The 20,541-nt window shown below is 31.1% G+C and overlaps 1 protein-coding gene across 1 annotated transcript in view; it reads left to right on the forward strand.

Moving 5' to 3' along the window:
• Nucleotides 1-14,639, forward strand: part of LOC143227326 (V-type proton ATPase 116 kDa subunit a 1-like) — a 29,011-nt gene extending 14,372 nt beyond the window's left edge. The window contains exons 10-20 of the mRNA XM_076458781.1: nt 88-300; nt 457-607; nt 1,561-1,700; nt 4,102-4,244; nt 4,912-4,999; nt 5,812-5,930; nt 7,708-7,930; nt 10,164-10,271; nt 11,227-11,443; nt 11,945-12,116; nt 13,154-14,639. Of these exons, the coding sequence (XP_076314896.1) occupies nt 88-300; nt 457-607; nt 1,561-1,700; nt 4,102-4,244; nt 4,912-4,999; nt 5,812-5,930; nt 7,708-7,930; nt 10,164-10,271; nt 11,227-11,443; nt 11,945-12,116; nt 13,154-13,253 (1,674 nt within the window). The 3' untranslated portion in view covers nt 13,254-14,639. The remainder of the gene's footprint in view (nt 1-87; nt 301-456; nt 608-1,560; nt 1,701-4,101; nt 4,245-4,911; nt 5,000-5,811; nt 5,931-7,707; nt 7,931-10,163; nt 10,272-11,226; nt 11,444-11,944; nt 12,117-13,153) is intronic.
• Nucleotides 14,640-20,541: the final 5,902 nt, after the last annotated feature.

Below are 20,541 nucleotides of genomic sequence, written 5' to 3' on the forward strand. Positions count from 1 at the left end.
GTTTTGTCTTTGTTATGAAGACTACAACTCGCTGTTAAAAATATTGTTTACCTAATAATTGTTGTTTTAAAAATATTTCGTTTGCAGGTTTTGGAACAGACGAAAGATCATCGCTATCGTGTGCTTATTAATGCAGCGAAAGATATTAGGTTATGGATTTCAAAAGTTCAAAAGATTAAGTCGATCTACCACACGCTAAATCTATTTGATCTCGATGTGACACAGAAGTGTCTGATTGCAGAATGTTGGTGTGCTGTCTCGGATCTGGACAGAATTCAGCTTGCTCTACGCAGAGGAACGGTATCTAACTTTTACATAGGTTGTAGACAGTTGTTTATATGCATTAAAAAACACCAAAGTCATTTAAATAAGATAATAACTTCTTCCTGAATGCTATATTATTAAGTGGTCAGTGTTGAATTATTTTTTGATCTTCATCTATTGGTTATGCTTTAGGAAAGCAGTGGAAGTACAGTCCCTTCCATTTTAAATCGTATGAACACTCAAGAAACTCCTCCAACCTACCACAACACCAACAAGTTCACTCGTGGATTTCAAAATATTGTGGATGCTTATGGTATGGCTGATTATAGAGAAGTTAATCCAGGTAAGCAAATAAATAGTGCAAGCATCTTTTATTTCACAGACAGTACTGTATGTTGTAAATAAAACAGTTTCAGACTTTAGTTTTTCAGTCACTCAACAGTTTAGGGCCACATTTGGAGTTACGGTTGCCATAGTGGAAATTTATTAGGCTAATATTGTAGAAATGTGAAATTGGTGGAAGTTTTGTTAAGTACACCTTCCATGATCTTTAAGTACTTAGTTGGAGCTGTTTTATATGTAAAGGCATATTGGTCAAGGAGTGTTTATATATTAAACTGCTTTGAAGAAGCCTGAATTTTATTCAGTATGTTTCATCATTAAGGCTGAAAATCAGAGCTTTTATCATCAGATTACTGCTTGTTTCTAATTGTATTTGCTTTTCATCACCGTGATAATTTGTTTTCCGGTATTGTTGAAATGTGAGTTGTGTTGATATTTTAAATAAATACACATGGTTGTAAAGAATGTAGTTGTAGAAACTCTGGACTTTATACTAACTTTTCCCCCAACAGTAAAAATCTGTCAACTAATATTAGTTGCACTGTCAGGCATCCAAACAACCAATAGGTACAGTTACTGTTAGCACTGTTGTTTTTTTTTAGCCACTCAATACATAGATTAACTTGAACTAATGTGAAGTAGTGAGAGATACAGGATACAATATGCTTTAATTAAAAATAAGAGAAGAACCTTAATGGAAACTTTTGCTATCAGTGTTTAAAAACAAATTCAGAACTGTTCTTTTTAACTGCTGGTTTGGTTAGTCAGTTGTAAGTTGGGGGAAAAAGTATGAAGTAAAGGGTTGAAAAAATGAAAGTTTTGTGTTTAGAAACTTTTGAAATTTTGTCATAAAATTAAATGTAGCATGCAAGGCTACCAAGTGTTGTAAAAGCTTACTAAAGTGGTTTCAACAACAGATTAAAGTGTTTTTTGTTTTTTTTTTCCGTTTACAAGCTCCTTTTACCATCATTACATTCCCATTTCTCTTTGCTGTAATGTTTGGAGATGCTGGACATGGACTTCTTATGGCACTGTTTGGTTTGTGGATGGTTGTAAAAGAGAGAACTCTGTCAGCCAAAAAGTCAGATAATGAGGTAGGTTATAAGCTTTGAAGTTCTGATTGCTGTTTCCATTGGTATCTTAAACATATAATTTGGAGTACATTTTTTTCCATCTTCCAGTATACTTCTCACATTTGTCCTACATCTTCAGTGATTGCAATAGAAATCTAACTATTGAGTCTGTTTATTGACAAATGTATAGCTTCAAAACTGAGAAGTTTTTAACTTGCTTAATTACTTGTAAAAAAAATTTAGTGTCCTCTTCTATTAAACTTAATTTTACTTGCAACAGCTTGGCATGATCAGGTGGTTAGGGGATTGTGGGTTTGGATCCCTGTTCAACCAAAAATACTTACTCGTTCAGCTATGGAGGTATTATAATGTGATGATCAATCCCACTATTTGTTGGTAAAAGAATTGGCAGTGGATGGTGAGGAATAGCTGCCTTTCCTCTAGTCTTTCACTACTCAGTTAGGGAGGGTTAGAGGAGGTGAACATTACATCAGTTTTAACACAAAAGAAACACTAAATTTAAAAATCCTTAAGAGAACAAAATATTTCTTGTATGTGGACTTCACACACATTCATCATCAAGAAATTAAATAGTTTGTTTAATTGCCAGAGTGGGACTTAGTGGGTAGCATATTAAATTGTGTCATCATTGGATCAACAGGTGCAATATAAGTGTGCTGGTCAAGTCTCACTGTTTGATTAGAGTGGCACAAGAGATGGTGGATTCTGTTGAAGTAGTCTTCCTTTTAATTTAACAGTTCAAGATCTAGAATGGCTAGTGATTATGGTTCTTTGAACAAATGTCCCAAATAACTGAACCCACAGCTTATCATGAACAGTACTATTTTTTGTTGCAAACACTTTACTTAGTCTCTTTCTGGGAATTTTCTGCTACAGATAATGCTATATATTTGCTAATTATGTTTTTAGTGCTATGTTTTTAAGTACACTATTTCATACTATTGTTCTGGTGCATAAGTTTGCAATGTAAACATATTTTATTGTTTGACATTCTCAATTCCATTCAAATCTGTTTTAATATTTATGCTTTCATTTTAATTTCACATGTAATGATTAAAATGTTGCCTTCAGCAGCTTTTTAGACACACATCAAAAAATAATTTTTTTTTTAGTCTGACAGATCTGGTTCTTTGAATCAAAAAGAATATGGGTATATCCAATATTTGTATGTCAGATTTGAATCTAAGGGACAATAGTTTAAAATGATGTAGTACAGCTTATAGTCCATAAGATAAGACTTGGGACGATATTCTGAAATTGTTTCTTGTCAGTTCATGTAGTTAAAGAAACTACAATGTAATTCTCAGTTATAAAATTTCAGATAAATTAATTTTTATTCTAAAATAAATATAGAGAATATCCTCTTAAACATTTGACTTACCTTTCCATTTTCAAAGATTTACATGTGAGAGAAATTGTAGTAAAACTAGTTCACTTACAGTCTTTTTTTTTTTTTTTTTAAGAAAAGATCTTTTAAATAAGAAACTACTTTTGATTGTTGTTACTCATTAGAGATGTTTATAACACTGGCAAAAGCATGGGTTCTCCGATCTGTAATTGGGTTCCTATCGCACAGTGCAGGTAACATGGCAGTGGCTTTAATTTCAAACTTACTGACCAGAGGAAGACAACTAGTCAGTAGCAACCTACTGCTATATTTGTGTATTTATTAATTCATTTATTTTCATTCTATTAATTACTATTACTATGTATTATTTTTGTTACACCAAGTTCATAACAAGATGGGACTGTGCTTTTATTGTAAAGAATTGGACATCAGGCCTGTTTATCAGTGATCTGAATTATAGTAACAAATAAACACAAGCCAAATGTGTCATCTTCAATCTGATATATGATTGTAGATAAACTTATCAAATTAATTACAATTCTTGTAAAAAATTAATAATATTAATATTTTTTTAAGTAAAGTCATTGAGAACAAAAGCAATAAAGGCTCAACTGACTAAATCAGAAGCTTTTGTGTGTTTTAAGTATAATTTGGTTAAGACAGTGAAGTTGGGTATTTTGCTTAACAGTAATATAGCCTAAAGCTGTTGTTCTGTTTTACTGTTTTTCAGAATTATTTTAAATATTAACAAATAATCCTACTGTTTAATATCTGTTTAACTTTATAATAACAGGGCAAACAAATGTAAGCCTGGTTAAGAAAAAAATTACAGAATTTAAATTTAAGATGTTCTTGAAATTTTATTAGAGTATTCACAAAAATGGATTTGTCAAAAAAAGTTTATAACTGGACCAAATTTATGAAATATATTTACTTTTAGATTTTAATTTTATTATTAAAATTGAAATTTGTAATCAATACTCTGAAAGTAATTGGAGTATTTTTTAAAGTCCTTTTTATAACTACTAATTTTTGTATATTTTTCACTTTCAGATATGGAATACATTTTTTAATGGACGCTACATAATATTACTGATGGGGACCTTCTCGATTTACACTGGTATAATTTATAATGATGCTTTTGCTAAATCATACAACATTTTTGGATCTTCTTGGTCAGCACCATCAAAAGATGAGTAAGTGCATGAGAAAATGAATGAATTTTTATATTGTCTAAAATTTAAATTTTGCATTTCTTTTTTATTTCATATCTTGCACCTGTTACAGGACTCTCTAAGATTTTATATTGTTAATTATATGTTTCTGTTCATTTGTTTACAAAGTTAGATATCTTATTAGAGTTTGATGTACTTGCTTTGCTTCCAATACACATCAACTTCCCAAACTAATTAGTCATTAGAAATGTGAATTCTTGAGTAATTTTGTTTACATTTATGAGTGTTATAAAAAAAAATTGGTATTATGTTTATCAGTTGCTTATTTTTAAATTCTGAAGGTTTGGAAAACATGGAAACGTATTGTTTGTTGTTTCTGTTTAACCTTTTTTTTTGTTATAATTTCTGGAAACAACGATACTAAAAATTTGGATGAAAGGTAATCGGACAAACATTATTAAAGCAACTATTTGCTTCTGTGTATTTTAATTGAATGACAAGTTCGTCTTTTGTGAGATCACAAAGAAAAATAAAAGGTAAATTCTGTTTCTAAGTGAAAGTTTTTTTTTTTAACTTGCATTACAGACTTTTAAACATATTGCAGAGTATTCAAGTGTTTAAAGATGATTTTGTATTTTGCAGTTTTAATGGTATGGAATGCTAAGTATGATTTTCATTATTTCTTCAGAGAAGACCCAAATCTTTATCCAGAACACATACAATTGAATCCTTTACAACACTTTAGTAACTCATCGTATCCATTTGGAATTGACCCTGTAAGTTATTCAGTGAAATACTGCTTCAAGAATATTGTAGAATAATATTATCATTGCATTTGTTGAACAGATGTGTCTCTAATACTTATCAAGTCATTATTGTAAAAAGTAATTTGTAACATTACTATTGATACTACAGGTGTATTGTCATGTTTCTCATTTCTGTCATCTGTTTTCATGAATTAGCAATGGTTTAAGTGTAATTTTTTCGTTTCTCTGTAATCAAAGTTTAATTTTCCTGATCTTTGAAATGAACCTATGTTACTATATAACATAAGTCTTGTTTAAAAATAATTCTAAGGCTTTTAATCATAATTTTACATTGAGATGAATAACTTGTCTTTTTACTATAAATATGTAATTTAAAACGAATATGAAATTATGTAATTATTAGTTTGAATCTTGTTTTGTACAGCCATATTACTGTTATCAACATAGTTTAGTATACTGATGATAAATGTACTGTTCAACTTCCTCTGATACTTACGATACACATACCAAACTTGTTATAGTATGCCTAATTCTGTAGTTTAACCTCTTAAATCCTATAAAAATAAAATCAACTTGTTTTGTCTGGAAACATAATTAGGTGGTGAACAATATTGTAATACATCTGTTTAATTTTTATTTAACACCATATAATGTAATTTCTTATGATATATAATCATAAGAAATTAAATTTACCAGTTTTATTAATTAGTTAAATTAATCTGACAAGTTTTTTTGTACTATTTGTAGTGTTTAGTAAAATACAAACCAGTGCTGGAAAGAATTAATTGTTTCAGTTATAAGATGCTGAATTTTTTTTTTAGGTTTGGCAAGTGGCAAGCAACAAAATATTGTTCTTAAATTCATACAAGATGAAAGTTTCTGTGATCTTGGGTGTTTTTCAAATGTTGTTTGGTGTACTTTTGAGTTTGTTTAATCATAGGTAAGTTCACATGAGAGATAGTTTGAATTCCTGGTATTTGTTATAAGCAAATTGAACTGATCCAATTGTTTTTTCATTCAAAGTAGGCTTCTTGAAATGAAATAAAAGAGAAATGTATATGTTGATCTTCTCCATTTATGGCATTTTCTTATATATAATGTTTTGTTTTTTTTTACTGTGAAAGTTTAAATACTTAGGAATGAAACAAAAATTAACATTTGAAAAGAATAATCTTTCAAAAATCCACTGAATAGCAACAGCACAAACATTTTGTTTGTATCTTAGAACAGTATTGGATAAGAACGGTTGATGGACACACTCTTGAGCTGTTATATTTACAGACATGAAGTAAAACACAGGGTTTACATCATTATTATGTTACTCATTAGGCATTTTACTCAAGTGCCATCTCCTGCTGAAAGCGTGTAGATTCACACAAAAATCTTATACAATAGTTGCAGTGTACACAATCTGGCTAAATTGTGGTAATAAAGAAAGAACTGTTAATTACATTGTTACATGTGTGTGTTCTATGGTCACATCATGGTTGTTGAAAGAAAAAAACCAGACCAGATGACCTTAAATAAAACCAAAATGTTACAACTTTTAGTTTCTTTTGTTTAAACTGATGAAAAGTTCTGGATTATAAACCAACAGTATTAAAAAAAAGCAGAAAGCATAATCTAATAAAATGTCTAAGTCACTAGTGATTGTGAATGTGCATCTTTAAATCCGTTTGATATCAGATTCCTTAATGTGAAATGCAGTAACTTTAACATTATTTATTCAACCAATTTCAATAACAATGAAGTGGTAATGTAATAAGGCCACAGGAGAGATATATGAATTATGGGTATCTGTGTTTGTTCAAACTTTCAATTCTCTGTTTGGGTTTGTTGCCCATAGTAAGAGAATGTTTATTGTAGTTAGTGGTTTTGCAGTGCCAGAAATGGGAAAAAATAGCATTACTTTTGAAACTCAAGTTATTTCTGGGCATTATGTTGCCAGCTTCTACTATTATTGGCAAAGTACACCTGTTTTTGGACTAACAAATGTTTATTATCACATTTGTTACATCACCAGATTAATCAGACACAGTTTAAAAAGTGAATTGTTATAGAAAAGACCAGTAAATAGTTTTTCTTTTTGAGCCAATGATTGGGTAATGGATATTTACGTTCATTAATTTACATAAATTCACCATTTCAAATGTATTAATGTTGACTTTTTCAGACCAATTTTACATTAATATTTTTTATTAAAACAAAATGTCAAAAACTATTGTTTCTACAATCAAATGACAAACTCCCATCAGTTTTAAATTGCCTGTTATAAATTGTTTGTTCTAAAGCTCCTTTTTCTAAAGATTTGTTGACCATCCAATTAGAAAATGTTTGGTCTAAAGCTGCTTTTTTTAAAATATTTTCTGATAATACAGTTTGAAAGTTCTAAAGCTTTAACATTTGTTGACCCCATAGTTAGAAAATTGCTTGCTTTAAATCTCCTTTTTTAAATAATTTTCAAAGACCATTACAAACTTAAATATTTGTAGGTGTTGTATGTACCTGTCAGGATTCTTAGCTCAGAAATAAAGTATCTTTAAGTAAATTGTTGGCAAGTTCTTTCACCTTTTAGGGTAAGTAACTTAATTCTTAATTTGATATACATATTGTGTACTATATGGTGTATTCAAAACATTAATACACATGCATGAGCTCATAATATTCAAAGCCATTTTTTAGGAAGTGATAATTTGACTATTTCTAATTTCTTTCAGATATTTTCGTCAGCCATTGAACATTGTTTGCGAGTTCTTACCCCAGTTAATATTTTTACTTGCAATCTTTGGATATCTTGTGGTTCTGATTTTTATAAAGTGGGTCACCTATGATGCTTCCGAGTCTTCCTGTGCCCGTAGTTTGTTAATCATGTTGATTAATATGTTTCTTATGTCCTATCCTAAAGAGCCCTGTTACTTGACAGAAATGTACAATGGTCAGGTACGTAAATCAGTTACTGAAAAGAATTATGTAGGAAATTTATTTTATGGTTTTATATTTATTTTAATTCATGCTTATTTTGTGATGTTTACTTACAAATAAACTGAGCACATTTAGAGGGATTCGTTTCATTTTCTTGCTTAAGAATTATAACTGTGATCAGAAATGTTAAGCAGTGTTAAAAATACATTTAAAAAGTTAATTTTAGTAACCCATGTGAGCCAACAACTTGTAATGTCAGACTTGAATAACAGTGCCATTATTAGTTTTGATACCCAGTAAAGAAACGTTTTCTAAATGTCATATATATATATATGTGTGTGTGTGTGTGTATGAATTACTTTTAGAAAGAAAAAATCTTTAAAAACTATGGTAAGTTAAATTGTTATAATAGTTTTTAAAGGTGTGTTTTTTTTCTCTAAAAGCCTAATTTGTTTTATTATCTTCACATTTTTCCACTTATTTAAATATACTTGTTTATAACTCTTGACGTAAATGTTTACTGAATTTTGTCTGGTACAAGGTTGAAGTGCGAAGACTCCCTATCAGTGCAGATAAGGCTAATTAAAACCTAATTTCTTAATACCATGAAAATTATTAACTAACTGAAATTAGTGTTTTTACTTTTTACTCTTTAAAAAGAGTAAATTTATTTCCAAGTAAATGGAAATGTTTCTTGTATGATTTCTCATAATTTGTTATTAATTCAAGATCGATTAGTGTTGCAACTCTTGGAAATAATCAGTTAATAAAAACCAGTTTCAGATTATTACTATTTTAAATTATTGCAGCTATAACAGTCTCATATAATAGTTATTTATTAGTTGAGTGAATTATTTAGTGAGCCCAATAAGTAATATGATTAACAGTAATCAGTTTTAATGTTAACTTGCAGATCCTTTCACTGCTATTTTTACTTGCACAGAATAACAGTCACAACAAACATTATCTGATTCTATGTTAGCAGAATTCTTTTTTTTGTCTAGATATACTACTGATCATTCACAAGATTAATATACATCCATTGAGAGAACATTTGTAATATTGGAGTGGGGTGACTTGGAAGCTGAAAATGAAGGTTTCTTGCATGTGCATCATAAACCTTGTTACAAGGCTTGAAACTGAACACAGGCTGAAAGTGTGCTTCACTAATGACAATCAAGCTTTCCTAAAACAGGGTTGGCTTGGCTCTGCTCACTAGATTAGTGCTATATTGAACAGCACAGTGTTGTGTTGTCACCTTCATTTTGAAATAAGATACTGAAAATCTGAAAATGTACAAAACTTTCACGAAAATATCGAAGGTCTATCATCAGACTGAAAGAAGTAAATCCTCCGTTCTGTAAAAATAGTGTTATTGGTGCACAAATATAAAAGCTAAACAAAAAAGAAGCAGTAATGTTAAAATTAATATTGTGCCTGAATGTCTAGATATTAAGATGTGATAGATTTCTTTTAAAAATAACTCATTTTCTACCTTCCATCAAACCTCCCTTTGGTTGTGGAGTGGGCTCTGCTTTTTATTAATCTCCACATATTCCCAAACCAACCTATTTTCATCTACGTAAATGGCTTGACTTGTTTCCTTCTAAACAAACAGTACGTGCTTTTCAGGCTGAGTTGTAGTAACCGTTTCCAGGAATTATGAACGTGATTGTTTTAAGTTCATAAATATAAGTATAAATATTGGACCTAGATTTATATTTCTAATATCTTTTTACAGGTCACAACTAGTGAATGGTAGTTTTAGTACATCTTCAGGTGAATAATTTATCCTGATACACATATAAAAATATCAAGTATTCCAAGATTTTTTTTTTTTTTCTATATAGATAATATAAACGTGTTTGATTTGGAGTTGTTACAGCAGTGTATTGTAAAAGATAATTTCAACTGTACTTTCTTGTTTTGACACTGTGTTAGCTTTATAACAAGATATACTGTTAAAATGACCCTTAGTATTCTTTTTACATAATTAATGACTATAAACATTAGACATTGACAGAAACTTTTTTTTTTAAATAAAATAGAAATTAAATCTCCACATCCAGATTTTGGTGGTGCAATATTTTACAGAATAGAATTATTTGTTTACATTATTTACATGTACACCATTATAATGTTTCTATGTAAAAGGAAAATTTTTGTAGTTCTTTTTGGCATTGCTCAAAGTAATAAGTAGGCTTATTGCCTTGTGTAAACTCATTTTAAACCTTGATATATCTCTTTCTAGAAATACATTCAAACTGGACTTGTAGTTATTGCTGTTATTTGTATTCCATGGATGCTTCTGACAAAGCCCTTCATCCAACTGTATCAGTGGAAACAAAAACTGCACAAAGTAAGTTTCTTATAATGATTCGTTCTGTTGTCTCACCTCATTAGTTCCCTGTTTAAAGTGTAAGTTTATGGGCTTTTTTTTTGTTGAAGCTATTGTGTAGTTTTTAACATCTGAGTATCTTTTGTTTTATGCTAGATACTTGGTGTCTAATTCCTTTTATAGCATCATTCATTTGATCATTCTGAGTGAAAGAATCTTAGAATAGCTATTTCTAAATGGTTGTGGATTGGCCTTGTGGTAAAGCTATGGATTTTGGAGCTGGTTAGGTGTTCAGTATCACAAGATATTCCTTCCACTTTAAATTTAGGTGTGTTGTAAGAGTGAGAGTTAATCCTTTGGTATAGGTGGTAAAATACTGCTGACATCCTTTGGTTAGTAGTTTAAAGTTAAGGACAGCATTAGACAGCCATGGTTTCTTTGTTATAAACAATGCACATCAAATAATATTTTAATTGGTTGCTTGTTTTGATATGAGATTTTAAGATTTGTTGATAACTATGCTACCATCTGCTATGTTGTCTTGTTTTTATAAGTGGTAACAAGCATGTAAGTTAAAGAAAAGTTTCATGTATGTATTATACATAGCAGTGTTTAACTGTATACTTGGAGTCCTACAGAATTAAAACATGAATCAGTGGGTTGTTGTGACCTTAGGTTCTGTATTCTTACATGAGACTTTTACCCAGATAGTTTAATATTTGTATTTTACATTTGAAAAGATAGTCCATTTAATTTCACAATAGCCTTTATGTAATGTACTTTCATATTTGAACTGAGAATTGTAAAAAATGTTTATATATAATTAGAAAATTTTTGTAATTCTCCTTGGCATTGCTTGATGTAATAACTAGATAACCCACTCTGTTCATTGATACAATATTCTGTTTTGGATAAAGGTTTATGTTTTGTGTAGTACTGATTATATATTGGATATTCTTGTATATCATTTCTACAGATGACTCAACATTCACCAATTGAAGAAAATGCAGTTGAAATTGAGGATAGAGTGAACCAACATCATAGTGGAACAAGTCATGGTGAAAGTGATGGAGAGTTTGATTTTGGAAATGTTTTTATTCATCAAGCTATTCATACTATTGAGTATTGTCTTGGTTCTGTTTCTCATACAGCTTCGTATTTACGTCTTTGGGCCCTTAGCCTAGCTCATGCTCGTGAGTCTACTTCTCCATTGGTTCAATTTTGATAGTTCGAAAAAAGATAACTTGATTAGGGGAAACTTTTTCATTTAATTAGATGTATTATCATTGAGTATTTTTATATTTTTAATAACATAAATCTTTAATTATTTAAAGAAATTTGTGATAAAGTCTTACCTCTAGTTATTGTTCTTTACTAGAAATGTAATAAATTCTGTCTAGAAATATATATTATTTGGGATCTAAAATAGTGTACACTAAAGAAGACAGTCAGGTGCAGTATGTATACAAGTTAAAACTATGTTGGTGTGAGTTGCATTGTAATAAATGCTTGAAATGTGATATGTAACAATTCTTTAAAATATTTAAAATACATGAACAATCCACAATCTAGTCTATAATTCAAGATGCTTATATGCAAGTGTATTGTATTACATATACCTATATGCTTGTGTGTATTATACTAGAATATTTCATCTTTTTGTTTTTTTAATATACATCTCTCATATCTTACAGAGCTGTCAGAAGTATTATGGACAATGGTAATGCGTATTGGGATTAATGCATCATTGCAATATGGGTTCTTAATGATGTACTTTATTTTTGCTGCTTGGGCAGCACTAACAGTTGGAGTTCTCCTCATCATGGAAGGACTGTCTGCTTTTCTTCATGCTCTTCGTCTTCACTGGTGAGCTTAAAACTAAATAGTTCCTGAAAATCCTTTGTTTTCCCTGTGTGTCTATATATATCTTAGATTCTGTCTTACTAATAACTACTATTTCACATTTACTAGCACTAATTTATACACACACATGTATAAACGTTTATTGTGTTTCTTCTAAAATATTTAAATTGGTTCTGCACAAATTTGTGTGTGTGTGTGTATTATAAGTGAAATTAAATAATTACATCTAAATGAAGCTCAATGAATAAACAATATCATGAGGAAGAGTTGTGTTAAAAACAGCAAATTCTAACCTCTGATAAATTATATTATAATCATACATTTTCAAGCCATAAACAAAACACAATAGCATGAAATAAAATATGCATATTTTTAAGCAGTATCCTAGGGTGCAAGCTACAATGCTGGATTATAAAATGTGTCCTAGGTTTTTGGAGGTAAATGAAGAAGTAGGACTTGCATTGTGGTGGGGATACACAGTCTATCAGACTTAACCTCCAATTTGCTAGTCTCACATAAGAAATAAGAGTAGCAATAGATTTAGAAATAGAAATTAAGAGTGAGACGTGGGTGTTCAAGCCTACACTGTCCCACATCTCTATCATTCTTCATTGTCTGTAAACTGTTGTGGGAAGGTGACTGCTCTCCAAAGTAAATAAGAAAATTGAAATAAGAATAAGGAAGTAAGGTACTACTACCAGGTACCCTGGTATCTTTTTAATTAGTGCAGCATTTTTTGATTATTTATTTTTGTTTCAGCTTGTTTTTTAAGTTAAACTAATATAATTAGTCAGAGAGGTTTGGATTTGCTGTTTTTAATGCAGTTACTAAATATAGATGTTTAGGGTTAAATTTGTCAGAAAAAGTTGAAGCATTTTATTTGCATACACTTTTTAAATTAATTGATATGGATATAAAACAGCATCACCTTCAGATCTTCCATAATGTAAACACCATTATTATATAGAGGTTTTTAATATAATAAAGTTTACAAGTAAGAGCTCTGATAGCTATAATAAGTATTCTTATTTGTGAATTAGGGTGGAGTTCCAAAGCAAGTTTTATGGTGGTGGTGGCTACATGTTTGTTCCCTTTTCCTTCAAAGCAATTTTGGAGAGTGCTGAAAAAGAAGATATCTAATGTAGATATGAACTTTACTAAAGTATCATTTTGCCACATGATTTGAAAAAAAAGAAAAAAAGGATTTTTTTATTGAAAATTTTCAAAAAAAGCTTTCAAGACAGATAATGATGTGTTACTACTCAGTTGGGGGCACCAACAATGTAAGAAAAATTCTGCCCTCCTTCCATTGTTAAAAATGTGCACGTTGTTGATTGGCTATGCCAGAATACTTGAACACAATTTCTTGGTCAGTCACTCTGTTACCTTATTTTGTGATATTTATCTCATTCATTATACTTGATGATAGGTTAGATCAAATAGTCTTATAAATACAAATGCAACATTTTATTGGCTACCATCAAGATGAAATGTTCTTGTTTTAGGATCTTCATCTGTGGTACTCCAGTAAGACGTTTGTGCAGTGTGTTACCATATTACATGATAAAATAATGTAATTATATAGAATCATGAAAGGAGTTGAAATATCATTGTGATCAGCTCTGGGAAAACCTGGAAATTTCTTTGAAAAGTTGTGAAAATAAATTTGATAAAAATGTGGTTGCCTTATCAGGAGTACTTGTATCAAAATTGATTAAATTGGGTGTTTAAAAACAGGATTTGTATGAATGCTGAACATTTGTAAAAACGTTTTAGATGAATAGTTGATAAGTTGTTACTGGCAATTATAAATTTCAATAAAATTGTAGGAATACGAGCCAGTAAAAACTCGATACGTTTTCACCTATTTTAGACTGTATCTGGACCTCTTGTATTTCTATTATTTTTAATAGAAAGATAGACAGAAAAAGGTTTTGATGCCCTGAAGATAAAAATAGTGTAACGGCAAAAAAAAATTTTTTAATCTCTGATTTTGCATGTGTTTTATTGATTACATGTACCATAATTAATGTTAAAATTTTTGCATTATAATTTGTTATTATTATTAATATACTTATTATATTACTTTTTACCTGAATATTCCATGTTCCCAAACATTACCCTGTTGAGAACCAAAATTAAGACCTTTCATGAACATGAACACATTTTATTATCAGTTATTATTGTTAGAGCAAGATATTATTCTGTGTAGGAAAGAAGTGTTCTTAGAGGTGACTTTTTGGTAGCTAAATTAACTTTCAGTCACGTTTTGTTTGATTGATCAGTGTAATCAAGTCTGAAGTACCATAAATTGATATATGTTATTGTAACAGGGCTACGGAATCTTCTATTTAATCTCAGTATGATGCTGTACAGAGGGTTGTGCATCATTTTACAAATGGAATTGATCAATGTTTCTATTACCTTACAAAATTCCCCTTGTTATTGATGTGAATTTTTTATCCTAGATTTTTGCCTTAAAACTTAGTTTTATTTGTGAAGAATAATAAAACTTTCTTGAAACCAGATATAAAGTTTGAAGTTTGTGAACACGATTGTGTAGACATGTTATTAACACCTTTAACCATGAACGTGTGTTCCGTAGTTCCATGTTTACTTGCAATGTATTTAGAGTTTTTACTGTGCATGCGTTGTTCAGTGTAGCAATGTAGTTTTGAAATAGTTTTCCAATATAATGTGAATGAGAGATTCCAAGGAGCAAGTAAAAGTTAAGATTAAATGTCCCATCACCACATGTGATTTATGGGTAGAATATGATGAAACATAATTTAAAACATAGTGTGCATGAATGATGAAATGTTGTTCCGGGCTCTACATTTAGGGTACTTTGGGCAGTGTAAACATAATAGTTTGGGCATTAATGGACTGGTTCTGCATCTTTCTTCTTAACTGAAGAATTCCTCCATTTTTTCCGTTAGAAACGTGAAAGAACACGCCATTAAAGCTAAAAACTAATACACTGTTGTGTTTAAACTTGGCACAGCACAATTTTGTTATAAGCTTGGTAATCCTAATATCCACTCTTTTTAATAGGCCTGTATAGGGTTTAAACGGTTATAACGTCATTCAGCATATATCTATAAAACTTACTGTTTTAACGTCACGTAGTATGAATTTCAATAGCAAAGGAAAAACTGTACAATAATTTATTTATTGTAGATAAACATATAATACAAAAGTAATAAATACATAAATAAAACGCAAATGTTTCAGGGAGTTAATCAGACACTGTCAGGCTGTAAGGAATATACATGTCCGAACAGAAAATTGAAATGAAATGTTTAATTAAAAATTAAGCACTGTTAACTGTGTAGAACTAGATCTATATGCTCCCAAAAATAGTTATATGTAGTATTTTGAGTCTAGTAGAGTTAAAAATTGAGTTTTGAATTACAGCTCTTATGTCAATAAATTTTACATTCTAAGTGTACTAGATGAAACGTATTTATAGGTGGTGTCAGGATAACATCAAATCATTCTAACCATCTTGTCAAAAATTGATAATGTTAAAACTGATGCACGATTTTTGCAACTCTTTCTATTGAAAACTGTTTTATTTATTTATAATAAGTGTTATAAATACTGTATAAAATTTTCAAGAATTATCCACAGTACGTACGTCAGGTAAATCAAAAATGTAAGTACTATCGTATAATTTCTTTTATCTGTTAGTATTGTAATATATTAAAAATGCTATGGGTTTCTGTTTGATGTGAAGAAACATTGTGTTTTGTATACGTTTCTGTTAAAATACTGTCTTGTCCATCGGTCTCCCAACCATCTTTAATTCTTCAGCTAGCGGAAATGTATATTTAACAATATATGTTATTTTAGTAAAGGAAGTTTCAGTAATTATGACCTAATCCAGTGGATTGATTAAGCCTACAGCATAGATAACTTTTCTAGTCCTGGTGATGACCAGTACGAAATCAGTTAGTTAATAAATGCATATCTATATAAATTATAATTCACGAATAAATTAGATATAAATTATAATTCACGAATAGGTTAGATATAATTCTTGGAACCAAAGGTGGCGCGTGTATTCTTCTATCTTGTTTTATTTCTCGTGGATTTTTTTATGAAAGAATACTTTAATAGTCATGCTTTAATAGTCTTAAAAGCTTTTTACACTTGGGTCAACAGGGGTGCTTTAGCAGTCTTAAAAACCTTACTTTCAAATCACTAGTGAAAGTTGTAGAATCAGAAACATATAGAAAGATAATAAAACTACAAGAAAAAATAAAACTTAAAAGAAACTTATCATTAGTGGATAGTATAATAATATTATTATTAGAAAGTTAGATATTAATCACTCCTTAGAAGTTAACTTCAGAAATGACGTTTCGCGTATCTGAAGGCGATGGTTTGATTTTGATTATGAAAATTAGTACAAACACCGATATCAATTTTATTTGTACATGTACTATAAGTGAATGCTGTAATTGTTTTTGTATAAAAGTGGTTTATACACATAGTGTTATTACCATTACCACTTGTATGTGTTTTCTTAACACGAATATTTGTTAATATACAAATAACAATACAATTTATAATGACGGTTATTACAAATATTGGTTTATATACAAGAGTTTTACAAACTTATAACCTATATCGCGTTTTCTACCTGGTCTAGAACTGAATATTTTATCGATGGTCCACGAGAATCAAAGTAATTTTGACTTGATACTGTCATACCTAGCTAGTTGCCACCGAAAATATTTAATGCCCTCATAGAAATAATTACGTCCAAAGTAAATTCACTGAAGGTGAACATTTCATGATGTTCAAAATCTATATATAAACGTTTCTGGTCATATTCTTTAGTTTTCAGATTAATAAATGTTAATCACAATTATAGTTTCCGAGGCTTTTATAGTATGCTGACTGTATCTAACCAATAATAATAACTGGCTCTTGGCAAGTTGATTTATATAGTTTAAGACAAGATTCTGGAACGTTCAACAATGTTTGAAAACACGTAGACCACATAATGTTGATTCTTGCTCTCGAGAATCTTCTGTAAATTTAGAAAACAGGCGGGTCTTGCGCAATATACGTCACATGAATAAAAAAAACTATACTGAAACAAAACGTAAGTATTAAAATAAATGCTTAACAGTAAATCCGTTACATATCCCAGCCAGCCTGATGAGCTATGGATTAAGCAAAAAAGCTTCGTTGGCAATGGACATGACGAACGTAGTGTAGTTGGAATACTATTATTATACAATCTTCTGTGATTGTTGAAAATCCATAAGGGATTAGATATAGAAAGCAGTGTTAAAAATATATTAGGCCTAATAATAATAATAATGATGTCTTAATAGAAGTACAAGTGATTTCTGTGCGTATTTATATGTTCGTTAAGATGTTTCTGTAAATGTCATGCTACAGAAAACTTGGTGTTGTATGAAACAATGACGTTTCAGAGGGCACGAGCAGTAACTTGTAAAGCAAAAGAAATGCGTGGCGTTACAGTAATTATACTGGTTTTGATGAGGAAGATTCAGAGGTTTGTTTGTTTGTTTGTTTTGAAATTCGCACAAAGCTACTCGAGGGCTATCTGTGCTAGCCGTCCCTAATTTAATAGTGTAAGACTAGAGGGAAGGCAGCTAGTCATCACCACCCACCGCCAACTCTTGGGCTACTCTTTTACCAACGAAAAGTGGGATTGACCGTCACATTATGACGCCCCCACAGCTGGGAGGGCGAGCATGTTTAGCACGACTCGGATGCGAACCCGCGACCCTCAGATTACGAGCGCATGCCTTAACGCGCTCGGCCATGCCAGGCCCAGATTCAGAGGTGTGTGAACAAACAACTTTACAAAGAGTTAATTTATCGTTTAATATTAGGTGAAGATCGCCATTGAGAAAGGGGACAGAAAAGAAATTACCATTTGTTATTCTATTCAGATTGTTTTAACATTTTAAAATTGTGAAGTTTTATTTAGTGATAACAATCGAGTAAAAAATATTGATGTTTTACACAAAAAACAAACAATGTATATAATGGCATAACATTGAGACGTTCAATAAGTGACGTAAAATAACCCCAAGCGACGTAGCCGTTAATGTTGTTAGGTAATAGGTAGTTCTTATTCATTTAAAATATAATGTCGCAATGATAATTTCTTTATATTGGCCCTCCAGTATTACAGCGACATGTCTGCGGACTTACAATGCAAGAAACTGGGTTTCGATACCCATAGTTAGCAAAACACACGTAATCCATTGTGTAGATTTGTGCTTAATAACTAACAAGTTGTTTATCTCGTCATAAAGTTGAAGCATAAGAATGTATTTAGTTCTGAAAATTGTTACACAGCCGTGGAGATGGACCAGAACACCGTAGTAAGAATGAAAATGTGCTCCCGACCACGTTCCGAAAGCAGTCGGAGACAAGCATTCGCTTTTTTTAACCACGTTTTTTTTCTCCTTCGTGCTTCTCTGGTGTCTTAGCGACACCTCTCATTTCTGCCATACAATAGAAGACACCCCCATCACAAACACCTTCCGCTGTGCTTGCATTAAACTTATATCTGACGTTTTTGTTTAATTTCGTGCTAAGCTACTTAAGGGCTATCTGCACTTGACATCTTTGATTTAGAAATGATAGATAAGATGGAAGCCAACATCACCTACCGCCAACTCTTATGCTGATCTTTACCAAAGAAAGGTGGGCTTAACTGTTACATTATAACGCTCCACGACCCAAAGGACGAGTATTTTCGATAACAGGATTCGAACTCGTGACCCACAAATTACGAGTCAAGTTTCTTAAGCACCACCTGGCCATGCCAAGTTTCATCTTTGATTTTAAAAATAAAGTGAACAATCTGTAGTAATTACACTTACCATATCTCTTTGGTTCTACTCTTATCCGTTTAATAAATTATAAAGTTACGATTTAAGATTACTTCGGTTATTTATCAATCACATCCACAAACAATCACAATGTTTTACGTTTGGAACGACTGAGGTAAATTAAACTGAGCTAAGCATACTGGTAGAATGTACCCAAATTTGGCACTGAACATGCGCACTGTGCTACTCTATGCATAGTTTTTATTACGAATAATTTTATTTTGTGTTCATAAGTAGTAACACATTCCTTTGTTAAATAACAGTTGGAATAGTAAACCACAAAATAATACTGTTTTCCTTTGGTAACATAGGTCTCCAAACTCCAAGAGAATGTTCTAGTTTTGTTGGTTTTTTTTTTTTTTGTTATTCTTAACGACCATTTTACGCTACTTTCAAGACTGGCGCGTAAAGAATTTAGCCACAGTAACTTAATATAAATAACACCAGGTGGTAACGCAGGTACGAACATATAAAATATTTAACAAAATCAGCTAGTCCTTCATTTCTACAGAGGTATTTCTAATGTTAAACATTTTTCTTTGCTTCCACACACAAGTTCTTTGACTTTTTTTTTTCCGTTTAGTAAAACTCTTTAAATCGATCTCTTAGTAGCAAACCCACTGATAAATCTTGGATGTCATATTGGTGATTGTCATGGTTTAAAATGGGGTAAATTAGGTACAAAGTTTAAATAACTATATGCTGTTTTTGACGAATGCTGGCTTCAGCTCCAGAGAGCTGGGTTATCACGTCGCACTAGTACGTATACGCTAGGAGGCGTTCAGGAGTAACCATCTACCTTTTACCCCTCCAAAAAACAAAAATAATACCGAGAACTAAACAGCACCTGCGAAGGACAAAATTATTAAATATGTTTTTATTATAAACCAATAAGAGTGCCTGAAAATTCGATACTCGGAGGAATAATAGCTTTTCTTCTTATAGTACTGTTTTTGGTTAAACACGTATAACAACGCCTCGTGGTTTAAGCTCTAGTGGTTGGGTTGCGGATAATTTTGGGCCCGGCATGGCCTAGCGCGTAAGGCGTGTGACTCTTAATCCAAGGGTCGCGGGTTCGCGCCCGCGTCGCGCTAAACATGCTCGCCCTCCCAGCCGTGGGGGTGTATAATGTGACGGTCAATCCCACTATTCGTTGGTAAAGAGTAGCCCAAGAGTTGGCGGTGGGTGATGATGACTAGCTGCCTTCCCTCTAGTCTTACACTGCTAAATTAGGGACGGCTAGCACAGATAGCCCTCGAGTAGCTTTGTGCGAAATTCCCAAACAAACAAACAAACAAAGCGGATAATGTAATGGAAAAAAAAAAACTATAGGTACAATTCTTGGTTATGTAGTGTGTGTGTGTGTGTGTGTTGTTGTTTTTTTGCAATACAGTCACCCAACTAGATAAAGGAATACATAGTTCATAGTTATGTAATCCTATACTTTTAAAGATATGTAAACATTATATACTTGTCCCTGAGGGAGAAAGTCCTACCTTTTGAAAGCGCTTGGGTTATAGGGTTTTTACTCATTTCTA

This window comes from Tachypleus tridentatus, chromosome 9 (genome assembly GCF_004210375.1).
Source record: "Tachypleus tridentatus isolate NWPU-2018 chromosome 9, ASM421037v1, whole genome shotgun sequence".
NCBI lineage: Eukaryota > Metazoa > Arthropoda > Merostomata > Xiphosura > Limulidae > Tachypleus > Tachypleus tridentatus.